This window comes from Ctenopharyngodon idella, chromosome 2 (assembly GCF_019924925.1).
Source record: "Ctenopharyngodon idella isolate HZGC_01 chromosome 2, HZGC01, whole genome shotgun sequence".
Classification (NCBI taxonomy): domain Eukaryota; kingdom Metazoa; phylum Chordata; class Actinopteri; order Cypriniformes; family Xenocyprididae; genus Ctenopharyngodon; species Ctenopharyngodon idella.
The window spans coordinates 41,591,463-41,616,018 of record NC_067221.1 but is presented as its reverse complement, the minus strand read 5'-3'; the positions used below and the strand labels follow the sequence as shown (position 1 = coordinate 41,616,018).

Below are 24,556 nucleotides of genomic sequence, written 5' to 3'. Positions count from 1 at the left end.
TAATCCAAAATTAATCTAACAATTCTCTGTCTTGGATGCAACCACACGAGCTTGCTTAACTATCCTGAAAAAGCAGCTTAATAAATGTGGTTTGTGCATTTTAGCTGACCACGCTGGTCTGGTTTTTAAAGGGGTATTGGACACTAATCAGCTGGTCAGGCTGGAAGACAAGCTGGCATCTAAACCAGGCGTAATATCCTAGTGTAATATATTAAAAACAGCTTTTAGATCATCCAATAAATGTGGTTTGCTCATTTTAGCTGGCCAAGCTGATCTGGTTTGCTGGTTTTAAAAGGGTTTTGGGCACTTATTAGCCTGGTCAAGCTGGAAGACAAGCTGGTGAACTATCTAAACCAGGTCTAATATCCTAAACAGCTTTTAATTCATCCAATAAATGTGGTTTGCTCATTTTAGCTGGCCAAGCTTATCTGGTTTGTTGGTTTTAAAAGGGTTTTGGGTATGTATCAGCCTGGTCAAGCTGGTGAACTTGGTATTGTATGATTTATCCTTTTAAATCATACAATAAATGTAGTTTGCCTGTTTTAGCTGGCCAAGCTGATTTGGTTTGCTGGTTTCAAAAGGGTTTTGGGCACGTATCAGCCTAGTCAAGCTGGAAGACAAGCTATCTAAACCAGGTGTAATATCATAAAAACAGCTTTTAAATCATCCAATAAATGTGGTTTGCTCATCTTAGCTGACCAAGCTGATCTGTTTTAAAGGGGTTTTGGACACTAACCAGCTGGTCAGGCTGGAAGACAAGCTGGTTAACTATCTATGCCAGGAGAAATATCCTAAAAACAGCTTTTAAATCATCCAATAAATGTGGTTTGCTCATTTTAGCTGGCCAAGCTGGGAGTCAAGCTGGTTGACCATCTAAACCAGGTAAACACCAGTTGGCCAGGCTGGGAGACCATTTCAGACCACCTTATGCTTATTTTCAGACGTTTTTGTATCTTTACCAAGAATACAGTACCTTGGTCAATCAGCACTACCAGTAATCGTTTCTTCCCTATTGTGACGTATATAAGAGTGAAACGGCTTCTGGAACAAGAAAAAATGCAGGGCGGGACTTTGTTTTCTCTATGGGGAATTGATTGGGTGGTTGGAGGGTTGTGGTTTGCTATTAGTCTACCTATACTTCAACTATACTATTAGTTTGGTGAATGAGTTTATCCCTCAGTTTTGAAAACCCAAGTGTGTTGAGATATTTGTGATACCTCTCAGGTTCGGGAACTGGTTCCTCCTCTTCAAAAGGAGGAGATGGAGGGGGACTCTCCATCTTTATTTCCTCAATTGGAGGCTCTTCCATGGGGAAGTCATCTTCTTGAAGTGGAGGCTCCTCCCTGATTGGTGGCTCCGGCTCTGGTTCTGTGGGCAGTTTCTCCTCTGTTGGGGTTGGAGGTTTGGGTTCTGGTGCAGGAGGTCTGGAGTTGGTTATAGGTGCAGAAATGGGCAGCTCAGGGGATTTGGTTGTAGTTGGAGGCACCTGTTGGGTGGCAGGGGCGGGAGGTTGAGGCATTGGCGTTTGGGATTGTGTTGTTGCGGGTTGAGGTTGGGATTGAGATGTTGGTGCAGGAGGTGGTGAAGGAGTAGATCCACCCAACCCAAACACGGCAGTCAATGGCTTAGCCATGGCGAAGAAAGACTGAACTGAAGGTATCGGGCCTGAGGACTGTTGTTGGGGTGGTGGTTGTTGACGGGGCGGTTGCTGGGGGGCGGGAACTTGCTGGTTCAGGGGTTTGGCTGGTGGTTGGGGTTGCGTCTGATTGGATGGTTGAACTGGAGGTTGGCTGGCGTTCTGAGACTGTTGCTGTTGGTGAAGCGAGGGCTGTTTCTCCAGAGGAGGTCTTGATGGGACGTCCAGAGTTGGAGCGGTGCTGGATGGAGTAGGGGTGAATGGAAGCTCTTGGTCCTCATCCAGTGGATACAAATCTTCTTCCTCGTCGTGGAAGTCCTCCTCACCCTCGTACATGTCCACCTCCTCTGCGTACAGGTCAACATCTTCTTCCTCATACAGAGCACCTTCTTCGCCTCCGTCCTTACTGTAGGCGCATTCGTCGCTGTACGCCCCCTGCGTCTCGTCCCAGTCGGGCGAGCCCTTGCTGTAGGACACGGACGAGTGGCAGGAGTGGTACGAGTCATTCTCGTCGTAAAGTTCTCGCTCACCATACTCTTCGCTCAGTTGAGAGCTACAGTGACTGAGCTCGGCTGAGGATGCATAGCTCCCGGTCGGACTGGAAAAGGACAAAGAGTGAGTCAAAGATTAGGCAGGACAAGAAAACAACTCACTGTTTTGAGAAGACTGAAATCTACACACATTTTTTTGCAAACAGTTTGGCCATTGTTCAGGGTATCTGCAGGGTTTTCAGACTCTCAAAGTTCAATGCAAAGGGAGATATTTTCTTTTAAAGAATTCTGTTTAAGGACTACAACAAACGGCTGGTAGGGACTACAACGAGCTTCTTCCCGGGTTAGTGACATCACTAACCCTAAAATTTACATAAACCCCGCCCCTGAGAACACGCAACAAAGGGGGTGAGGCCATGTTGGGCTGCTGTAGAGAAGAGGAAGAGTTGTTGTAGTAGAGTGTTGTTGACATGCCGTCATTTTACGCAGGACTGCTTCACAAACGAGGGTCAATTCAACGCTGGATTTGCACAAAAGATTAACATGACGGCACATGCTAGTGGATGAGTTGAATCAACTCCACAGCAACTACATAAATTTATCCACTAACCATTCAGAAACGTATAAAAGTTGTAACTTCTTCCTGAGTCTCTCCATCAGTGTCCGACTCCGGTTTGAACAATGCAAGGCTGAACACCGTTACTGACAATCCTCATTTTGGCTGTGTGAGATTCTCCAGCTTTGTTGTTGTTGAGCAACCGAAGCACTAGCTGTTAAAGCTCCGCCCTCTTCTGGAAAGGGGGCTGGTAGCAGCAGCTCATTTGCATTTAAAGGGACACATTAAAATTGTGTGTTTTTGCTCACACCCAAATAGGGGCAAACTTGACAAGCTATAATAAATGATCTGTGGGGTATTTTGAGCTGAAACTTCACAGACACATTCTGGGGACACCAGAGACTTATATTACGTCTTGTAAAAGGAGCATTATAGGTCCCCTTTAAGGCTTTTTCTGATCTTATTTAAGATTCGCACAAATACCATATGAGCAGAGTAGGGGAAATTTCTATAGTAACATACTAAGCATAAAGTGACTGTAAAAACTAAGTTTTAAACAAATTTACAGGTTTTGACATTTTTTAAATCAAAGATTTAAAAAATGCTAACATTTGATCACAATTCAGCCTTTAAACCATTTTTTAAGAAAAGGGAGGATTCAAAATTATAAATGATTATATTTATAATCATAAAAACAAGAGTTGTATTCATTTTGGTAACATTTTTGACACAATCCACAAAAGAAATCGGTCACACTTTACATTAGGGTCCAATTCTCAATATTAACTAACTATGACTTTTATCTCAATTAACTCCTAATTACTGCTTATTAATGGTTAGTAAGGTAGTTTAGGTATTGGGTAGGATTAAGGGATGTAGAATATGGTCATGCAGAATAAGGCATTAATATGTGCTTTATAAGTATTAATAAACAGCTAATATCCTAGTAATATGCATGCTAATAAGCAACTAATTAATAGTGAGAATTGGACACTAAACTAAAGTGTTACCAAGAAATCAAATAAGAATTTATTGATTGCATTTGAAGCAGGATAAAAATAAAATGAAATAAAACCAAGACCTTCAAAAAATGGTCTCAACTAGCTTGTACTACTACTGCTTTTCTATATCCAAACAGGGCTGATCCAGAAACAGGAGAATCCACTGAGCCCTTAAGCAAGGCACGCTGATGTCAAGTCTTTTTATAAATCAATGAAAACTCTTCTTGTTGAATAATGGAAGAGAAACAAAGGAGACAGTGGAATTTAAAGGTCTTTGCCAGGAGGGAAAAAAAAGGTGATAAGAGACACGCCGATCAGACATGATGAATGAGTCCATTAAAGAAAAACCGAAAAGAAACACCTTCTCTCGCTCATGCTGTATCAGTTAATTGTGTCATGATTGTTTTATGAATCAGAAATGAATCAGTTTAAACTAACAGAAAACCAACGCTTCGTCCCATATGGAAAAAAAGTTATTTTGTTTCATAGCAAATATATATTTTAAATATATGCTAAAAATATGTTGTAAACAATGAGGCTACATGAAATATATTTTTCAAATTGAAAATATGTTTACTTTAAAACACCAAAACAAATGGCAAAATCTACTTTAAGGGGCAAAAACATATTTCCAATCTTAAATATACAGAAGTGTTACCACTGTCTACCTATTTCTAATGCTGTAATGACCACATGATGGGTAAAGAGAACTGAGTATCACAGAAACATCTAGCTGTCCTTCTCTTTCTCTCTCACCTGATGCCTCTCGGATGGTCGTACTCAAGGTCACAGTTGTTGATGGAGCGTGAGTAGGAGCCGTGGGGATTGCGGTGCTGGTGGCTCATGGGATACTGGTGGACTGAGGCGTTGGGTTGAGATGTGGAGTAGAACGGGGGTGGTATACTGTTACTGGTCTCACTGCGGTAATCACTGTCTCGGTCATCCATTGCACTGTCTGGATCATTGTCTATATACACACACACAATTCAAAGACATGCATTTGCAAAAGCATTAGAAAGACTGATAAAACACAACAATACACATATGCAAATCTGTCATGACCATAAAAAAGTGTGCTGTTATACAGGCAAAACCATTGTTTTGTAATGCACTGGCCAATTTTGTATTTGCTAGTGGAAAGAAAACCTCCAAAATACACATTTATCTGTTTATTTTATTTTATCTCTTTGCATCTATAGATTTCTATTACAATAAATATATTTAAAGGCGGTTAGTTCGAGTCAGAAATCTCCACTTCAGCAGCTTTACACACACCAAACTTTACAGTTTTTTTCCTACTTATATTCTGAATTGTTTCTTCATATATCATTTGCCTGATTTTATCATTTTTTTATTCCTAAAAACATTTCTGATATATAAAGTGATAAAAAGAGAAATCCGAAACCCCCTCTGTAAAAACCTTAAAAGTTTATGGGGACAAACATTTAAGCCTGGTCTAAAAGTTTGAAAGTTTTATAAGCTTCCCAGTATGTTTTATCATGTTGCTAACAAGTTTTGTCATATTGTTAGCATGTTTTAACACATTGCTAATATGTTTTAACATGTTGCTAGCATATTAGCAATGTGTTAAAACATGCTAACAATATGACAAAACTTGTTAGCAACATGATAAAACATACTGGGAAGCTTATAAAACTTTCAAACTTTTAGACCATGTTAACATGCTAAATCATGCTAGCAACATGGTAAAACATACTAGCAATTTTGCTAGTATGTTTTACCATGTTGCTAGCATGATTTAGCATGTTAACATGTTTAGATGTTTTAACATGGTGATTTAACATGCTGCTAGCATATTTTAACACGTTACCATGAATTAACGTGTTGTTAACAAGTCTTAACACATTGCTAGCATGTTTACCATGTTGCTAGCATGAATTTGTATGTTTGTTAACATGTTTAGCATTTTTTTTCACTAGCATGATTTAACATGATACATCTTGTCAACATGTTTTAACATGTTATTTGCATGAATTTGCATGTTGCTAGCATGTTTAGCATTTTGTTAGCATGATTTAGTATGCTGGTGGCATGTTTTAGCACGTTAACATGATTTAGCATCTTGCTAACATGAATTAGCACATTGCTGGTATGGTTTTATACATTGCTAGCATTAATTAACATGCTGTTCACATGAATTAGCATATTATTAGCATGATTTAGCATGCTAACATGTTTTAGCACTTTGCTAACATGAATGAGCATGTTGTTAACACGTTTTAACACACTGCTAGCATGATTTAACATGTTGCAACTTGTCAGCATGTTTTAATATGTTATTAGCATGAATTTGCATGTTGCTAACATGTTTAGCATGTTGTTAGCATGAATTAGCATGTTCCTAGCATGATTTAGCACGTTAGCATGAATTAGCATGTTGATAACATGAATTATCACACTGTTAGAATGTTTTAACATGGTGTTAAGATGAATTAGCACATTGATGGTATGGTTTAATACATTGCTAGCATTAATTAACATGCTGCTCACATGAATTAGCATATTATTAACACGATTTAGCATGCTAACATGTTTTAGCACATTGCTAGCATGAATGAGCATATTGCTAACAAGTTTTAACAAATTTCTAACATGCTTTAGCATGTTGCTACCATGAATTTGCATGTTGCTAGAATGAATAAGCATGTTGCTAGCATGTTTTAATACATTGGTGTAACATCTTGCCTTTAGCATGCTAAAGTCTCACATGTTAAAACTGCAGAAGAGTGCCACTTTCAAAGTATTCAGATTACTTACAAATTTACTGCCTTCAACTGTAAACTTAAAGACTCAGATTGTCTCTGATTTGTGCAACAAAAGGCAAATGAATCAGCTGTTTATTTGTGGAATATCTGTCAGTGTAAAAAAACCATGTCAACCTCCAAAAACGTCACAGCACGTCGAGTGTGTTTATCAAGCTTGAAATGCTCATTGAGTGAGCAAATCCACCCTGCTGATAGCTAACTAAATGCAACGCTGATGGCAAAATGAATAGGAAAGCAGATGTTAGATTAATGAGCTCATAATGACAGATATGAAAACTCACTCTGCTGGTCACCCCACCAGTTACCTGTGAGAGACAAGAGAAGACAGAGAATCACTCATAATGCAGTGCTGATATCTAACATACACTGACTTTATGTATCTCTATGCTGGAAGTGTTTCAGAAGTGAACAACGTTCTGGCAAGGTTCTTTCAAAGCTACGAACAAACATTATTCCAGCAACATTAATAGAATGTTCGTTCAAAGTTATCTGGCCTTTAATAATGTTCTCAAAATGTTAGCACAAAAACATTTTGCATTGTTCATGAAAGTTTAGCTTTGTTTTCTGAATCATTTAAGGGCCGTTGACACAACAACGATGCAATAAAAACGGAAACGTTTTTCCTTTGCTTTTTTCGCTTACAGATGGCAATGTTGTCAAAACGTTCCCTGTTGACATGGATCCGCGAAAACGACTAAAATCACTGTATTCTGCTGCCTGGCCAGTAGATGGTAATGTCACTTTGTAAAGAAACACTACGAGCCTATAGACTGTACACATAATACACATGCGCATGATGTCACCGTTTTCACAAATTTGCATTTTTGCATTGCGTTTTGGCGGCCTGAAAATGCAAGCTTTCAAACTGCAAGTTCTTGAAAATGATGCCGTTATCGTTTCCATGTAAACTACGAAAATGGTGACGTCATGCGCATGCGTATTATGTATTTGGCCTATAGGCGCGTAGTGTTTCTTTACAAAGTGACATCGCCATCTACTGGCCTGAAATAATTAATAATGCGTTTTAGCCATTTTTGCAGATACGTATGAATGGTGATTATTTTGACTATGTTGTCATCTGTACACAAAAACGCAGAGAAAAAACAGAGAAAACAGTTTTTAGTACATCATTGTTGTGTAAACGTACCCTCAGTTCAACGTTCGTGTAATGTGTTTTAAATGTTACTAACTCTTTCAGAATGTTCAAAGAACATTCAAAAGTAACTTTCCCATAATGTTTGTAAAATGATAAAATGGAATGTTACCCTAATGTTCGCATAACGTTAAGGGAAAAATATTTTAAAAACCTTTGAACGTTAGGAGTATGGGTGTGCGATATCATGATCTTTGATCATGAACAATTAAAATGTCTCCTCGTCACTCCTTTTCACAATCATGAAAGTTTATTATTTGCATGCGTTTTAAAGCCTTGCTGGTCAAACATTTTATTCGCTTGCTGTTCTGACATGCACTTTTCTAAGCACGTACACGCGAAGCGCACGCACAATAAAAGCCTGTCAAACAGCGCATGAGTACTAAACTAAGTTATCTTTCGCATCATATTGCGCTTAAACTGTCAAATACACACATAAACACAGTCGGTTATGTCTTAAGTGAACGTAAACAGTTGGGAGAAAACCAGATGCATGTCTGTATACTAGATCTGTGCATGAGGTCTTAAAGTGACGGCAGCCTAATAAACCGCCTGTCATTAATGTTGATCAAACAACAAAAAACAAAGAGAAAATCACCTACTGCTCTTCACTGAATAACTTCAGTAGCTTTAATAAGAATCAGTGTATATATCATTTATACAGTGAAGTCTATGTAGTGTTTGTTTTTTACAATTGTTTAATTTCTTTCTTGAATAAGACTGTTTAATACAGCAACTGTGAAAAATAAAGCACTTTTTATTTTATTTGTATATTACATTTGTAATCTGCATCTTTGTTCCTGTTTTTAATAACAAAGATAAAATAATGAAATAAAGATTTTCATCTTCCCCCACCCCTACTTTGGCCTAAATGGTCTGTCATTCTTTTTCTTTTATATTTTGTTACCTTGCAAGGCTACATATTTAAAATAGGGAAATTAGTTTGGCTGTACTGCTCAGTCACTTGCAAAATAGTAAAACTAACACAAAAAAATTGTGAATCGTGATTTCCCCCCAAAAAATTGTGATATTCATATTTTGCCATATCACCCACCCCTAGTTCATTATCAAAATGTTCTTAGACATATTTTTTTTTAGCTGTGATTCACTTTGTCACAAACTCTGTCTGCATCTCTTCCTGCAACAGGGTTACGTCTCGTTGTGATGACTCAGTGCTCTGTGATTAAGGTGATGTGCTACTGGCCGCCATCCAGTGATGATTCTCAGCTGCATGGCTCAGCCAATGAGTAAGCCCCACAGTCTAGCCCCGCCCCCTTGGGAGCTGCATCAGCAGCACTCAAGGAGAGTCTGTGTGTGTGTGTTAGTGTGTGTGTGAGTAATAAGAGGGTAAGTCACAATAAGTCAGAGCTCCATTCATGCACACTTCTGCTCATTCAGCTTTCTGCTGTACTTCCGTCATTACCATCATTCATAAATCACATTAACAGTGACATGCATACGGGAAGAACCGAACCGCTACAGTACTTAGTGGTTTAGATGCTCAGAACTGTGAATATGATCCGATTTATGTGAAATCTGAATCTGATCTGATCTAACGCTCTCAACAATGTTTAAATAAACTTAAACTTATTTTATTTCAGCTAGTTGCCAACATTTCTCATTTTTGTTTAGTGTAAGTGCTAAAATAACTAAAACTAATAAATAAAAATGAATAAAAACTATATAGACATATTTAAAAAATGAAAAAATAAAAATGACAAAAACACAACAAAATTACTAAAACTTTTAGTAAAATTAAGGTGAAAGACAACACAAAAATAAAATCAAATTCAAATTATTAACATAATATAATAATATATGCCATATATCAATGACACAAAAAATAACACTAATCTGTACTAAAATAACTAAAACTAAAAAAAATAGACGAATAAAAACTATATAGACTTTTAAAAAAAATGATAAAAATAACAAAATTACTGAAACTTAAAAAGTAATAAAAATACAATCTAATTCAAAATAATAACAAAAATATAATAGTATATCAATGATACTAAAATAACACTAATCCACTAAACTAAATTAACTAAAACTAATAAATAAAAATGAGCAAAAACAATTTAGACATATTTTAAAAAACCCTTAATAAAAACAACAAAATTACCAAAACTTTAACAGTGAAAACAGAAAATATAAAAATAAAATCTAATTCAAAATATTAACAAAAACTATATTAATGGATTTTCACAAATTCCAAAAAATCTTCCATTCATAAAGTTCAATTAACTTCAGTCACTTATTTAGTTTTCAGGCAATATTTACTAATATTTGGCTGAAAATATTTGGCTTTTGGAACTGAAAGAAGGGGAAATTAACTATTTTGTGTAATCTGATGAGGATTTAAGCTTTAATGCATGTAGAAGAAGGTCAAACTCACAGCACTGTGTTCCAGGTACAGACAGCGGCCTCTCCTGAACCTCCTGATACGAATACTGCAACACAAATCACACACATACACCTGTTCAATTAATCTAATACTGACACTTTAACTTTCTATTACAGCACCACTATAACAGGCCTTTAATCTTATTTGATTTTGCACTGTGATCATGTAGTGGTTGCTCTACAGATACTACTGATTCTAAAAGTGCAAAGCAACAGTGAATCTTATGTGTTCATTTGAAGGCTATGGCTTTTTGTGAGCACATAGAAAAACATCAGACAGCACAGAGAGAGAGGACAGACTCACATCCTGGTCTCGCATAGCGTTGAGCTGCTCCAGTTTTTTGGCCCAGTATCGAGCCTCTTCTTCCGGGATGTCTGCAGGAGAAGGACTAAGTCATTAAAATATCCTCAACGTTATATCCAGTTTCAGATTCATCACTCTCTAAGGGTGTGTTTACACTTGGCCGGTTTGGTTCGATATTAACAAACTTTGGTGCAATTTGCTCTGTCTGTGCGGTTCATTTTAATAAGTGTGAACGCTGCCATAACAGTTATCTCATATTTCGCTCTTAATATTCTATTTATAAAGGCATTCTATCTCTTTAACCAGAACTATTACAATCACGACCAAAAACAGCATTTAATCTTCAACCCTCACTGTAAATCTGAACGCTCAAAATACTTAATTGGTTTGAGTAGGATGAACTTAAATTGAACAAATTAGTTCAGTTAAATTAACTGCTATGAGTATTTAGAACTTTGCTTTTCTTTTGAGTTCACAGCACTGACATATTTCAAGTAAACTGAACTGTTTCATCATTTTGAGTTGTATGAACTAATTTCTTTTAATTGAGACTAACTTAAGTTTAACTGAAACTGGGCTGAGATTTCTATTTCCCAGCATGCTTTGCCCATGGCACTTGAAAGGGAGAGTAAATGCTAAAATTAAGTGTTAAATAATGTTTTTTGTGCAAGATTAATTGTAAGGGAGATTTAGTAGTGATTAATGTTTTGTTATGCTAATTTAGAAGAGTTTCTGTTAATGTGGGTTTTTGGAGAGTTTCCATCATGGTGACAAGTAGCGCATGTGGCTTGGTTTGAGAGCAGGTAAGTTACATGTTTTAAGTTGCTGTACTTATTTAGTAAGTGCTATACCATGCTATTGTTAGCATGTTAGCAAATTAGCAAGTTGGCATTTTCTGTATTTTCTTAGGGTTTACAGTGAAGTAAACAACTCATTTGATTTGCAACTCAAGAACTCAAAATAAAAAAGTAAACTAAATATTTTATGTTAATTGCTATCAAAATGTATGAGTTAGCTAACTCAGCACTCCAAGTTAGGAGGAATTAACATGCATGAGTACTACAAACTCAAAACTTGATAGTTCTGCTTACTTAAAATTGGGAACATCATAACTCAAAAATTTTGATGTAACTGATTACCTCAAATTTTTTGAGTTAGCCCAACTTATTTGGGTTTACAGTTTACAGTCCCTCTACTAAAATGAAATGATACCAGTAGGTGGCGGCAAATCATTGTCTTAACGAGTTAATCACTGAATCATTCAGTCTAACGATTAATTCAAAACGGCTGATTCAGGGACAAAGCAGAATGTGAATCGTTGAGTCGTTCATTAGAACGATTCATTCAAAAATGCAGATTCATTCAGCAACGAAACTGAAACTGTGTTGCTCAGAGACGAGCAATGGCTCTACTGTTTGGAACTATTTTCGTTGTCAAAATAGGGGAAAAACAGATAATATTAAGTCTAAAAAATTAGTCACCTAATAGCCTATTAACTTATTGTTTATTGAATTGTTGTGTAAAATCAATATCACATTTGCAAACGTGCTGATATTCGGGAAAACAGCACTTTTGCTCGTTTGATATTGCTTATAAATATTAAAAACAAAAACTTATACAGAGACTTTTATGCACCATATTTTGGTTTTTGGAAGCATTTTTATTAATTTTGGTGGCCTTTTTGTACCAAGCCCCGTTAATGTCCGACCCTTGTGTGTGTTTGTGTGTGCGCTGCATGATGGCGAGGGGCGGGGCTCTTTTTCGAGCACAAGCGGAGGACCCTTCTGATGCGAGCATAGAAACATAGCGAAGGCCACTACTGGTCTCGGTCCACTTACAAGGGAACTCTGGTGTTGTTTGACTGAAATATGAATGCAACACGGACCAAAGACATCTAGACGAACTAAAAACAGGACGTGATGTCATAAGATGCGACCCTAAAAAGGACAGAATGCTCAAGAATACCTGGTTCTTCTCGTATTATTCGTGATGTTGCCCATTACAGTTTGTTACAGATGTCAGCTCTTCGTTTGTGTGTGATTCCTGCTGCTGTTTTGACTCCTCTACACATTTTATAAGCTCTTTGTGAGTTCTCAGCTGGTATAAATACCATCATATGTACGCACATACAAGGAACACGGCTCATGGCATTGTTTTGGATGTTCGGTCGCAAAATATACGTCATAAAACCCTTTTTTTGTTTTGTATCTTTAGGTTCGGTGTTAATGCGAACCAGGACTAAATGTATCATTTTCTTTTTGGTCCGGACCAAAAGAACCAAGAGAACCGAACTACAAGAGTGAACATACCCTAAATGTGAAAAAAGGTTTGAAGAAGCTAAAAAGCAATTAAACAGGACTTTTCTTTCATGGTGTTTGTAAATAAGCTGTATTTTTGTGTTTATAGCAGTGATTAGTATGGTCTCACCCAGTGGCAGTTCGAAGCGCGTGTCCAGAAGCAAGCGGTGGAATGTCGGATCTTTGGTGCCACAGATTTCATTATCCGCCATTATGACCTGAGAATCTAGAGTCAGCCATTCCCCTGGTCCTTCCTGAAACACACACACACACACAAATGAACTGTATTTACACATCTACACACAGGTTATGTCCCAATTTACATACTATACTATGTACTTACACTACGCCAAAGCAACCGGAGCTTCTAATGGCAGCTGCAGTGACACAATGACTTTACCAATCAGTGATTGGCTCTTTAATTTAGAAGGCGGGACTTATTCCACCATATTGCGTGTTGCAGTTTCTCTCATTCATAGTAACCTGAGTGCACCCTCTTTGTATATCTAAAGCCTTTGAACTCTACTGTCTAATGTATGACATGACATTAAAACGGCTAGTTTGTGTCCAACATTCCACACTTCGTTTAACTGTCAGTTAATTAAGAACGGCACAGAATAGTGCATAAGCATGTGGATTGGGACCAGAGTTGGGTGTAACGCATTACTAAGTAATTAATTACTGTAATTTAATTACTTTTCCCTTGAAAAAGTAAAGTAAGGGATTACTCTGTAATTTAATTACAGTTACTTCTGATGTGATATGCATTCAATACTTCTATAAACTATAGAACAATTCTAAAACAAAAGTGTTTTTAACATCTAATGTTAAAATGTATGTTTTTAATGTAACCTTCTCCCTTTAAATACTTTGGTCAGTTCAAAAATAATTTACGCAATTTTATATTATTTATTTGAAAGAATTAAAAGAGCCGTTTCATATCTATCCTTGTATTATTCAACTTTTTGAGGTTGATATGGGATTTATAAAGTAGTTATAAGTAATGCAATACTTTTTAGAGAGAGTAATTAGTACAGTAATCTAATTACACTGTTGAAGATGTAATTAGTAGCTAGTAATTCATTACTTTTTAGAGTAATTTATCCAACACTGATTGGGACGCACCTATATAGAGGCTTATTATTAAGTCATCAAATACAAATACTTTTATATAGCAATATTTATAAATTGTATATTGTATTATATTAGTGCTGTCAAATCGATTAATCGCATCTAACATAAAAGTATAGTAAAATATAATATCAAAAAATATAAGTAAAAATTATAGTAAAGTATAGTAAAAATATAATATATGTGTGTGTGTATATATATATATATATATATATACACACACACACACAAATTTTATGTTAGATGCGATTAATCACGATTAATCGATTTGACAGCACTATATTATATATAAATTGTATATGTATATACTTTTTGTATGTACTTTTATACTCTTCAGTAAACAAAAATATTTTATATAACTACATATTGTATATTATATTATATTGTGTATACTTTTATACTGTTCTCTGATTATTTTTATTCAAGTCAACCTTTATTTATAAAGCACAAATAAAAATAAAAAGCTATACAGATCAAGAAACGCCAAACCCGTATTTAAAGCTAAAAAACAAAGTCTTTAAAATTTAAAAATGGTTATTGATGGCCTAACATGGAGAGGAAGATTATTACAGACTTTAGGGTAGAAAAGTCATGATCAATCGCCCTTAGATTTACAGATTTGCATTTACTTAAAATAAACTCTTGTTCAAGTGAAAACCAAATTCTGCTCTTTTAGCTCAAATCAGACTAAAAACTGTATTTTTTCAGGTCAGTCTACCAGTCAGCAGAAATCCACATAGGTCTTTTCAGCAGGAATGCGTCAGCTGATGCCTTTGCCAATAAAGCGATCAGCTCTTTTAATTGAAAAGTTGGACCTTCCACTCTTACAGCCCATTAACTTTAAAGCGAGTGACCCGTCTCCTCCTCACACAGGTCTCTGTTCGGTCACAGAGAGCTGGGCTGTTAACCTCAGTGCACTGACTTTACTTCCCAGAATGCTGTTGGTAATGATCGCCTCCTGATATCTGATGACTCATTCGATTTCTCTCAGCTGTGACATCATCCAGACAGATCTAATGATTGGCTGCGCTCTGACAATGCTTACAAAACCCAATGAATGCCTCGATGGCTTCAAATCACAAAAATCACACAAACACCAGAACGTCAGAGGCCGAGAGAAGAAAATACTCATTAATTATTGAGAGCAGATGATGTATTATTCATGCTACTTTATGAAAGCATGGGACATAAAAGCAAATGGAAGCGTCTCGGTAAAACCGCTGACTTTAAATAAAGCAAGCGTTGGCTTACGTAACAGGAGAGGAAGGGCAGAGGAGCATGAGGAGGTCTGAGTAACTGCGGCCATAAATCCAGCAGCGTGTCCTGTGTCTGTACCAGATCTAATCAAAAACTGCCAAATAACGTGACCTTCACTTCCCCTTATCTGACATCACACCCACTATCATCTGTTTTATATTTCATTTAAAGTCCGATCTCTCCACAGAGCACATGTATTGCTCGTATGTTGCTCTTTCATAGCTTATGAGATGTAAAGAAGCTGTCTGCCCACAATATCATAAGAGAAATAAAAATTTTGGCATCAAATATGGGCACATCTTGAGACATGTGGGCTCATTTTCTGTTAGATTTACAAGAAAAACATTTTCTTATTTATCTTCTTCACTCGGGTCTATTTTTATTACCACAAAAAAAAAAGAGATCAGATTACTCGATTAATCGTCAAAATAATCGTCAGATTACTCGATTACCAAAGTAATCGTTAATGACAGCCGATTAAAGCTTGATATTTAACTTTTTTATTTTTCCTGTCATATCGAAATTGGTATCAATAATGGCATTCATATCAACCACTGAAATTTTGGTATCATAAAAACCCACCGACCTCATTTGATTGGCGGATGTTCTGCAGTGGGATCCAAACGTAGCCGACCATGGTGTCCCAGATCAGCCCTTTATTCCACACCTCCACAGTGAGACCCAGATCCAGACGATTTATCTCACTAGACAGAAAGAGAGAGAGAATAAAAAGACAGAGCAAGCATTAGATGAAGATAAATGCAGGTGCGGTGCAGGTTCAATGGGGTTCGATATAGAATTTTAAAGAATCCTTTGTGCTTAGAAAGGAGAAATGTCTTCAATACTTTCATGTTTAATGGGTTATTTAAATTTATTCTAGTAGTAGAGTATGTTTACGAGCTGCTTAATTAATAAAAATGAATTAAAACAAAGTTAACTAAATCCATAAAATGATCCCATGATGGGAACCCCTAAAAAAGGTTCTACAGTAGTGGCCAAAAGTGATGTCCAGAGGGGATATTTGCTTTAATTACCCTAAAATTTTGATTAAACCATCAAGGTATGAAGAAAATATTTTATATATATTTTTTTAAATATTTAAAGGTGTCATGACCTGAGAAATCAAAGCTTAAAACATCCTCCTCATTATTAACAAAGCATTTATTTAATCAAGCTCCAAAAACAGCTCGTTTTGATATTGGGTGACATGTGACATCACACGGGCAAATACATTTGCATAAGACCTCCAGAGCAAGACGTTCACTGGCGTTCAGTTGCTTAACGGTTTACACTTGCCTACACTGGCCTCACGTTAGAAGCAAATAGAAGTAAGGAATAATTGACGACGGGCCATTGAATTATTAGAAAAATAATGCACACCCGAGGTGGTAATGTGGCCACGACGCGAATCGGAGTCAATTATTCCGCTTACACTGCGGTTACCACACCTCAAATCATTGTTCAGATGTTGTATTTCAAGACATTTGTCAGGTTTTTGTCCTTAAACCGCTCTAATTAACTATGCATCGTATCCCAAGCTTCCATTGCTAATTCTAAACCATCATTTTAGAGCTAGTAACAGAGGCTTGAGCCAATGTTGGCAAACTAATACAGTTATTAACACAGTTATGAGATAGAGAGAGAGAGAGAGAGAGAGAGATTAAGCGTGTATGATTCAGTCTGTGCGTCTCTCAACAGTGTTCAGCAGCAGTGTCTCTACTAATAGCGAAACTGTAAGTTTATCTGCTCCAAGAACAGTGGCGTTATTACCTCGCTAGTGAGAAATGTCACGTAGCTTTTAAAGGGTTAGTTCACCCAAAAATGAAAATAATGTCATTAATTACTCACCCTCATGCCGTTCCACACCCGTAAGACCTTCGTCAATCCTCGGAACACAAATTAAGATATTTTTGTTTAAATCCGATGGCTCCGTGAGGCCTACATAGGGAGCAATGACATTTCCTCATTCAAGATCCATTAATGTACTAAAAACATATTCAAATCAGCTCATGTGAGTACATTGGTTCAATATTAATATTATGAAGTGACGAGAATATTTTTGGTGCGCCAAAAAAAACAAAATAACGACTTATATAGTGATGGCCGATTTCAAAACACTGCTTCAGGAAGCTTCGGAGCGTTATGAATCAGCGTGTCGAATCATGATTCAGATCGTGTGTCAAACCGCCAAACTGCTGAAATCACGTGACTTTGGCGCTCCGAACCGCTAATTTGATACGCTGATTCATAACGCTCCGAAGCTTCCTGAAGCAGTGTTTTGAAATCGGCCATCACTATATAAGTCGTTATTTTGTTTTTTTGGCACACCAAAAATATTCTCGTCGCTTTATAATATTAATATTGAACCACTGTACTCACATGAACTGATTTAAATATGTTTTTAGTACATTAATGGATCTTGAGAGAGGAAATGTCATTGCTCCCTATGTAGGCCTCACTGAGTCATCGGATTTCAACAAAAATATCTCAATTTATGTTCTGAAGATGAATGAAGGTCTTACGGGTGTGGAACGACATGAGGGTGAGTAAAAAATGACAGAATTTTCATTTTTGGGTGAACTAACCCTTTAAGTTATTAAACTATTTTACTGATAAAATCGTCAGAGCAGCGTTGATGACACGTTGACATGTGTCCATACTGTATGTGTGCGTGTTTGAAAGTGCGGGAGAAAGAGAGTATGTGCTTTCCGTACATAATAAAATTTAATTAGTGACAAAAACATGGAAATTATTAGTTGTTTTTTTATCCTATTGTTTACTGTATTTATTGCTTGGTCAGTGTCATTGTACGTTTTGGTTCTTTTGCGGTTGTAAGGAAATAACTGAAATCATGTGGCGAAGTGATATGGAACTGTAATGCGGTCAAGACCTGCCTGGAACTACTTTATCTGTGCGTTTCCCTGAAAATAATTGCACATTCATCAACCAATCAGATTCAAGCGTTCAAGTAGTATAAGCCATTATAATCACTGATGCTGTCTACACTGATACAGTATACAGATGTGAGTTCAGTTTCTGACATCCTCCACACGCTTGAGTCGGTCAACAACAGGACAAATGGAGTGAAGTAACATTCGCTTTGACGCGTCCAGTTTCAACAGCTCAGAAAGGGTCAGAAACAACTGGGTGGTTTATTGTAATGGCATCCCGGATCGCGTTAAAGGATTATGTTTGTTCGGAGCATTTTATTTCGTAATCGAGGCACAGTGTAATGGAGAGTTCACAGAGAAACTTTTGTTGACAGATGAAGCAGCGACTGATATTGATATTGTTTCCTGTGCAATGATGTTAGCCAATCATGACAGTGGCCATTTACTTTAAGGAGCCGCGCCTTAAAAACATGTAATTTCAGACAGAGAAAAGGGGTATTTGTAAAGACAATGAGATGTTCTGTGGTAGAAAGTAAAAGGCTTTTATTCAACATCAAGCCTGGCGTGAAGCAAAACACTAACCGAGAGCTGCGTGGGTGAAGAGCTCGTTTGGAATCAAGATTTGATGTTTATGGAGAGACATTTGCATTTGTTGTTCATCTGGGTTGATTGTTGGCACCACACTGAGAAGATTTCATAGACTAAACTGCTTTACATAATTACATCACGGCAAAATGGAAACAAATAGGAAACAAATCATGGCTGGGAGAAATATGCCACATATCTAATTTGCAAAACAGCAGGACATATTGTTAGAAAGAAAACCACGAGAGGAGGAAAGACATTTACATTTCTGAGATGCTACGGCGTTCTGAGTGGTTTCAAATATTTTGAATATTATTATGTTTTTAGGAATGAAATGTTGAATGATGTTCAACAGAGTAATTCTTTGGATATTGTCTCCTATAATGCCTCTATTTCGAGTATAATAAACGACCTGAAAGAAATATACATTTTTTTAATGTCACCTTGACTTATTATTTGATCAGACCATCAAAATTTTTTACACAATATCAGACTAAAAACACAAAACAGCCTTTATTTGATAAGGCTGTTGCATACTACTCTTTGAAACATTCATCACTGCATATGGTTTCATTTTTAAAAATAATAGTCACTATACAGTATATATGTACAGTATGCAGTATAATATTCTATTCTGAACACGTAGCAGAGATTCTCTGCAGAGCTGTGTTACGCAAGAACAGCCGTGCTGCACCAGCGCAGACAGCTTTGAGTTCATCTGCACGCTGTCTGCTATCAATGAACGAGAGAGAGATATATGAATGAACGCTGGAGAGAGTGTGCTGGCGAATGAAGCGACGAGAGGAGGAGATAAAGTGAAGATGACAGCGATAGAGCTGAGCAATCAAACAGAAGATACTGAGCAAGTGAAAGCAGAAAAGGGAACAGACTAGACCGCATGAAAGCGTGACTTCATACTCACAGAAAAGAAATGTAATGGACAGCAAATGGAGATGTTTCAGATGTTTCTCCTGTGAAAAAACACCTGTAATCTCACATGTGTCTACACTAGACTTTCTGACTTTCACTAGACAAAACTCAAACATTTCTCATCAAATTTACCCAAGATCAAATGATCTGAGCTGCTGTCCACATTAATTTTAGAGCTGATTAATTTATATTTATAGCTAAAACTATTGATTCATTTATGTATATATTTTTTTGTCCTGAGGAATTTTAGGAGAAACATCTGAGACAAAGTTGATACTTAAATGTAACATATTTTTTATAGACTCAAGGTACTGTTATATTCAAGTCATGTCACGTTACATTTATTTATATAGCACTTTATAAAATAGATTGCTTTAACCCTCTGGTGAAACATTTTACGTTTACATTTTTAATTTTTTTTTACTTCCTCAGAATGGTACGAAACTTGGTAAAGGTTTTGGTACTTGCTATGTGAACACACAAAAAAATCATGAACATGATTTGAAAACGATAAATAGCCCTGAAAAAAAGTCACGCATTGGAAATGAATGGGAAACAAATTTCATCTAGTGGAAACGTTTGGTACTGCACCCAAACAAAATCTTACTGAAAGCTCATTTTTTGAGATATCAACCTCAAATTTGTTTAGACTTATGGCTATGATTTTCTTGCATTTTTAGAGTAAAACGTGTTTTGGAAAATGTATATTTCCTTTTAAAATTTGAAAATAGTATTTTTGTGCATTTTTCATAACAATAAACCTAAAATTCTAAAACTTTTTTTAAGTTCACTTTAAAAAAAGATTCACTTTAGCAATAATCTGCCAAGTGTTGTCTTTAAAAAGAGAGCAAACTTCAGTCTGTGCTCCAAAACATTCAAGATTTATGACCGTTTAAGTTGGAAATTTAATTTTCAGGTCAAAAAGTGAATAAATGGAGTATAACTACGGCATAAATATAATTTAGTACCATAAAATCCCCTGAAAATACAAAATATTAAATAAAAAACATTATCGAACTAAAATAGTATTCTTTTCGTTGCTATAAAATAGATAATTTCAGTCATTTTTGACCGCCAGCACCAGAGGGTTAAAGCTTTACAGTATTAAACATGAAAAACAGTGTCAAAGCCACTTTCAATTAGAATTACAACTTTAATTTCTACATTAAAGCGGCTCTCCGGTGTGTTCATGTTTTTAACTCGCATCTGACCTCGACGGACTGAACAGAAGAAATGAACCGAAGGTTTCCACATCAAAGAAGGCGGAGCCTCTGAGCCACACCCATCTATTACATCATCACCACGGCCCAATGGTAGTATCAGTGTTAATTTTGACAGCTAATTTTGATTTAGTTTTAGTCATAGACTTTTGACTAAAATGCCATTTAGTTTTAGTCATATTTTAGTCATTGGAAATTGTTTTACTTTTAGTCTAGTTTTAGTCGACAAAATCTACAGTAAATTTAGTTGACTAAAATCTAATTTAGTTAAATTGTAATGCATTAAGTAATCATTTTTCTAACAATACACAGATGCAATACACTGATATACATCTGATATTCTCCAAACTGTTTATGTTCACTTAAGACAACCAACTGTACTTTACTTGTTAAAGCGGACGGTTTTTGACCGTTCAAGTGCAAAAAGACACGAAACAGCTCAATTCAATGTTTTTCAGGGACACACTTATCATTGAGGTACCATTAAAGTTTTTGTTTAAAATTTTTATTAGATTAGATTTTTAGTTTTTCTGCTTTCATTGTAATTTTAGTTTACAATGTCTTTTAGTTTTTGCTTTTAAATGTCTATATAGTTTTTTTATTTGTGTTTTAGTTATTTTAGTCAGGTTAAGCTAAAGCTTGGAAACTAGATGAAATAAAATAAATGTACATTTTTTACATATTTATTTTTTATTTCAGTTAACATTTATTTCAAGTAATGAAGATTTTTTTTATGGTTTTAGGGTAAGTTAACTATAATAACCCTTATACCTGTAAAATATATCAAATAATGTGTCAAATAATGTTCTTAGTCTTTCCTTCCTGTGACAGAAGATACAGTAATTTACTATGAATTAAACAGAAATTAAATTAAATGCAGTTTATTGTGTAAACAAAATAACAATAATGACCAGGAAAAAATCATTATAAACTATCCCGAAATATACCATGACTCTTATTCTGAAATGTCTGCAGTCTGCATTGTAGCAGGCTGCTCATTTAAGCTCAGATGAGGGAGATAAAATGTCATAAACATTGTCATAATAAGCAATCGCATGGCATAAATGTGAGCTATTCTTTAATTGCGAAGCAGTCTGTAGTGCTGCTGGACGAGCCTGTAGAGCGCAACAGCACAGTGTTTCCCGCGGTTAGATCAGCACGTTACGCTTCAAATGTGCGCATCTTCCACACAGGACAGCAGTCCTGCCTGAATATATTGCCAAATCATCCCTCTCGATCATTTTCGTTTCATTTTTATTCATTGACAAAAATTAGAGTAGATTTTAGTCATAGTTTTAGTCATTCAAAACGCATTTTTATTTAGTCATCGTCTCGTTTTCGTCCGTGAAAAAATGTCGTTGACGAAAATTATGATGAAAATTATTCGTCAACGAAATTAACACTGGGTAGTATGAAGGTGTTTACGAACGTTTCGAACTCCTGAAACGAACTCCAAACAAACTTTGTATTGGCCTGATTTTGTTCAAAATGACATCACACCAGTTTGTTCTTCGATTTCACATGAAGTATATAAGGGCCTTAAGTCTGCTGATTCATGAGAGAGCAACTTCTGAGCAAATAAGTTTTCCTGTCCAGCTGAACACAGCAGGAATATCTAATAAGAGCACAAACTCTTAGTGTGTGTCACATAACTCATGAAGATAATTACAATAAAACTGTTTAGATTAACACTAATAAAAGACATGAAAAACCAACAGGATGAAACGGACACAAAGATGAAGAGGAAATAAAAGCAAAAAAATCAAAGAAGGACAGAAATATGAAGGACTCACAACATGAAGTCTTGCTCCCAGCTGGGCTGGCTGCCCCGTACCGCAATAGTCGTACTCTTCACATTCTGAACCTTCAGAGTCACATACGTGTTGAATTTCTCTGCATGAGCAAAAGGAATGAGAAATATCAATCATAACATTCACATACAGTGTTTCTGAGATTTTAAATTTTAAATCTATCTATCTATCTATCCAGTGACCAACACAAATAAGACACAAGCTGTGAAATCATAAATGATGTTGGTTCACTTACCCTGCGGTCCATCATACTTGGCCTTCTTCACTGTGGATAACAAACAGAGGAGTAATGGTTAGTATCAGACAAATAATGAGCAAATAAATCAGAACAAAAATGAGATCAAAGTTCCAGTTAATCTCGAACACAACAAAAGATTTTGATGTTTGTCTGTTCAAACCTCTCTGCGACAACTTTCAGAGTTGTATTTCTGTGAAAACCTCCTGCTGTGAGAGTAAGTGTTTGAGACATACTGTATATAGATGTGTATATTTAGAAAAAGAAGAGGTTATGTATTATAGATTAGTCTCCTCATAAAGAAGTGAGGGGATTTCTTAACATTTCCCATCTCTCTGCACAGTGATGACGTGTGTCTCTGCATTACTGATGCCCGCTGTAGCACATGGCATGCATTGCAGAGGAGCATTAATATTCAAACCCACTCCGTACCCCCATCCAACCCACCCGAAGCTCATCTTCTCTCCTCTTCCTCAGAACCCATTAAAACAGGAGTGGGTTTTAAAGCCATGAGTCAGCCGGACTCTACACACACACACTGCTGGTCCTCTATAAACACTTCATGTGGTTTTCATCTTCACTCTAATCTAAAATGAGCTGCATTCTGGGTAATCATTGCTATAGTGCTGTTGCGGTGATTTTTATGCGTTCGCATTCATTCCGGAACCTCTGCCGACCGGAATTCCAGCCAATAAAACCATTTGAAAGGATGAGAGGACAGAGCCGACATTAGTTTAATCTCACTGTAGAACAATTACACACTCAGGCAGGGAGAGCCCACGTCAGCGCTGCAGGATATGACATCAGAGAAGGATGAAAATTGAGCAGATGTTGCGAGACTGATCATTATATTATGTTCCAGGTCAATTTGACCCGCAGCACACTTTTGGCACACTCGGAAATACTGATTAAACTAGGATGTTTTTGTTGAAATTTTGTGACTATTTCTCATTTAGGGTCATGAACGTGCCTGCAAAGTTTCGACACTATGAGAAATTTAATGTTTAAAAGGCAGGTGCACCGACCCAAAATAAAAATAAAAAATTATGTATTTTGTTATTGCTGAGGGTATTTAAATTCACAATACTGCATTTGACAGACGCTTTTATTCAAATAATTTATGCTGCGTTGAAGGTGTAAATGTTTATCAGTTCATGCATATGAATTGTGTGGGAATCGAAAACATTATCTTGCCATTTTTAGCACCATGCTCTACTGTTTAAACTTCAGGAAAGTACTTTAAAAAGTTGTATTTTTTTTAAATCATACAGGTGCTGGTCATATAATTAGAATATCATCAAAAAGTTGATTTATTTCACTAATTCCATTCAAAAAGTGAAACTTGTATATTATATTCATTCATTACACACAGACTGATATATTTCAAATGTTTATTTCTTTTAATTTTGATGATTATAACTGACAACTAAGGAAAATCCCAAATTCAGTATCTCAGAAAATTAGAATATTACTTAAGACCAATACAAAGAAAGGATTTTTAGAAATCTTGGCCAGTATGAACATGAAAAGTATGAGCATGTACAGCACTCAATACTTAGTTGGGGCTCCTTTTGCCTGAATTACTGCAGCAATGCGGCGTGGCATGGAGTCGATCAGTCTGTGGCACTGCTCAGGTGTTATAAGAGCCCAGGTTGCTCTGATAGTGGCATATCGCATAGATTTTCTATGGGGTTAAGGTCAGGCGAGTTTGCTGGCCAATTAAGGACAGGGATACCATGGTCCTTAAACCAGGTACTGGTAGCTTTGGCACTGTGTGCAGGTGCCAAGTCCTGTTGGAAAATGAAATCTGCATCTCCATAAAGTTGGTCAGCAGCAGGAAGCATGAAGTGCTCTAAAACTTCCTGG

General features: G+C 36.3%; 1 protein-coding gene across 1 annotated transcript in view; it reads right to left on the bottom strand.

Moving 5' to 3' along the window:
• LOC127502291 (protein unc-13 homolog A) overlaps positions 1 to 24,556 on the bottom strand; it is a 74,337-nt gene that overhangs the window by 38,128 nt on the left and 11,653 nt on the right. The window contains exons 2-10 of the mRNA XM_051875104.1: positions 22,691 to 22,720; positions 22,438 to 22,537; positions 15,605 to 15,722; positions 12,761 to 12,884; positions 10,334 to 10,404; positions 10,022 to 10,076; positions 6,752 to 6,775; positions 4,441 to 4,651; positions 1,218 to 2,234 (exon numbers count right to left, since the gene is read on the bottom strand). Coding sequence (XP_051731064.1) covers positions 1,218 to 2,234; positions 4,441 to 4,651; positions 6,752 to 6,775; positions 10,022 to 10,076; positions 10,334 to 10,404; positions 12,761 to 12,884; positions 15,605 to 15,722; positions 22,438 to 22,537; positions 22,691 to 22,720 — 1,750 coding nt within the window. The remainder of the gene's footprint in view (positions 1 to 1,217; positions 2,235 to 4,440; positions 4,652 to 6,751; positions 6,776 to 10,021; positions 10,077 to 10,333; positions 10,405 to 12,760; positions 12,885 to 15,604; positions 15,723 to 22,437; positions 22,538 to 22,690; positions 22,721 to 24,556) is intronic.